The sequence below is a fragment of the Pseudochaenichthys georgianus genome, unplaced genomic scaffold (genome assembly GCF_902827115.2).
Source record: "Pseudochaenichthys georgianus unplaced genomic scaffold, fPseGeo1.2 scaffold_350_arrow_ctg1, whole genome shotgun sequence".
NCBI classification, from domain to species: Eukaryota; Metazoa; Chordata; class Actinopteri; order Perciformes; family Channichthyidae; genus Pseudochaenichthys; species Pseudochaenichthys georgianus.
The window spans coordinates 289,398-290,801 of NW_027262960.1; the positions used below are offsets into that span (position 1 = coordinate 289,398).

General features: G+C 40.5%; 1 protein-coding gene across 1 annotated transcript in view; it reads left to right on the forward strand.

Annotated features, from left to right (window-relative positions):
* Window positions 1–921: 921 nt before the first annotated feature.
* The window catches only part of LOC117442209 (olfactory receptor 2A7-like), a 927-nt gene continuing 444 nt past the window's right edge, over window positions 922–1,404 (forward strand). Inside the window, exon 1 of the mRNA XM_034078209.1 lies at window positions 922–1,404. This exon is cut by the window's right edge and continues 444 nt beyond it. Coding sequence (XP_033934100.1) covers window positions 922–1,404 — 483 coding nt within the window.

Sequence of the window (1,404 nt, forward strand, 5' to 3'; positions counted from 1 at the left end):
CACAGACTGCCTATCATTGAAACGCTTAACATATAATGTACCGGTCACATCCTCATGATGCTGATGGCAAACACTCTACCAATAGGGAACGTTCTGAACGCCTCATCAAAAGGCCTTCATAAAGATCTCATCTTCCCGCATCGTGGAAATGTTCATGAACAGCAGATCGTGCAGGTAAGGTCAAGAAAAGAAAAAAAAGAATGGTTAAGTATGCCCACATTATTAATAACACAATAAGTAAAGACGATATAGCAGATATGTTCACCATGGTAATAAAAGTAGCAGTAGCCGGGTATATTGCACAAAGTATTATATATTTGTTAGATTAGATTTGGAGGATGAAACCCTCTTGAATGCTCACACATGCATGCACACAGTGAAATGGGGCCTCTGCTTGTAACCCATCCTAGTATAGCTATTGAGCGGGCCCTCTCCCAGCAGTGCCAGTCCACACTCCATGTTGAGGTCTGTTCGGGGACTTGAACCGACAACCCTACGGCACATCAGAAGTCTGGTAGCTCGGTGTACAAATGTGCAAAATAATCTGAGGGTTGTCTGAAGATAGAAAAGTGAAGACCTCGTTTAATATCCAAGATGTACAGAAATATTTAGCTGTCTAGGTTTTGACCTGGATGAAGACAGAAGATTTGTTTCCCCCCCCCCCCCCCCCCCCCTTGTTGGTGTCCTCATGCCTCTTGAGTTTCATTCATTGGTTTACAAGTTGCTCAGATCTTTGTGAAAAGTTTTAGTGAGATCTGTGGAGGGTGAAGAATCTGATAAAGAGGAATCCACAGAGCGGAGCTGTTCACTTTCTGAGGTGCAGGTTACTTTACATGAAACATTTCAAACAGGTTGTATGTTTTCATATCTTAATTCATGTATACTGTTAACATAATCTGCCTTGTTTTATACAAACTATAAATGGCTGGTGAAGATAATGTGACATATATAACTCTTGATGGGCATGTGGAAGTGCAGAGGTATAGATATCTTTATTTTGTGATCATGTTTACTGCATATGTTCTGATCATCTTCAGTAATTCCACTATTGTGTGCATCATTGCTTTACACAGAAACCTCCATGAGCCTATGTACGTGTTCATTGCAGCTTTGTTGATTAACTCTGTTCTGTCCAGCACTAACATCTACCCAAAGCTTCTGATTGACTTTTTATCAGAGAAACAGATCATATCTTATCAAGCCTGTCTGTTTCAAACTGTGATTTATATGACTTTTACCTTTTCAGAGTTTTTACTGCTGGCAGCCATGGCCCATGACAGATATGTGTCTATATGTAAACCTCTGCAATATTCAACCATCATGAGAAAAAGAACTGTCAATGTCTGTCTGGTCTTGTCTTGGCTTCTGCCGACTTGTGAGACTGCAGTGGGAATTGTTTTTTTT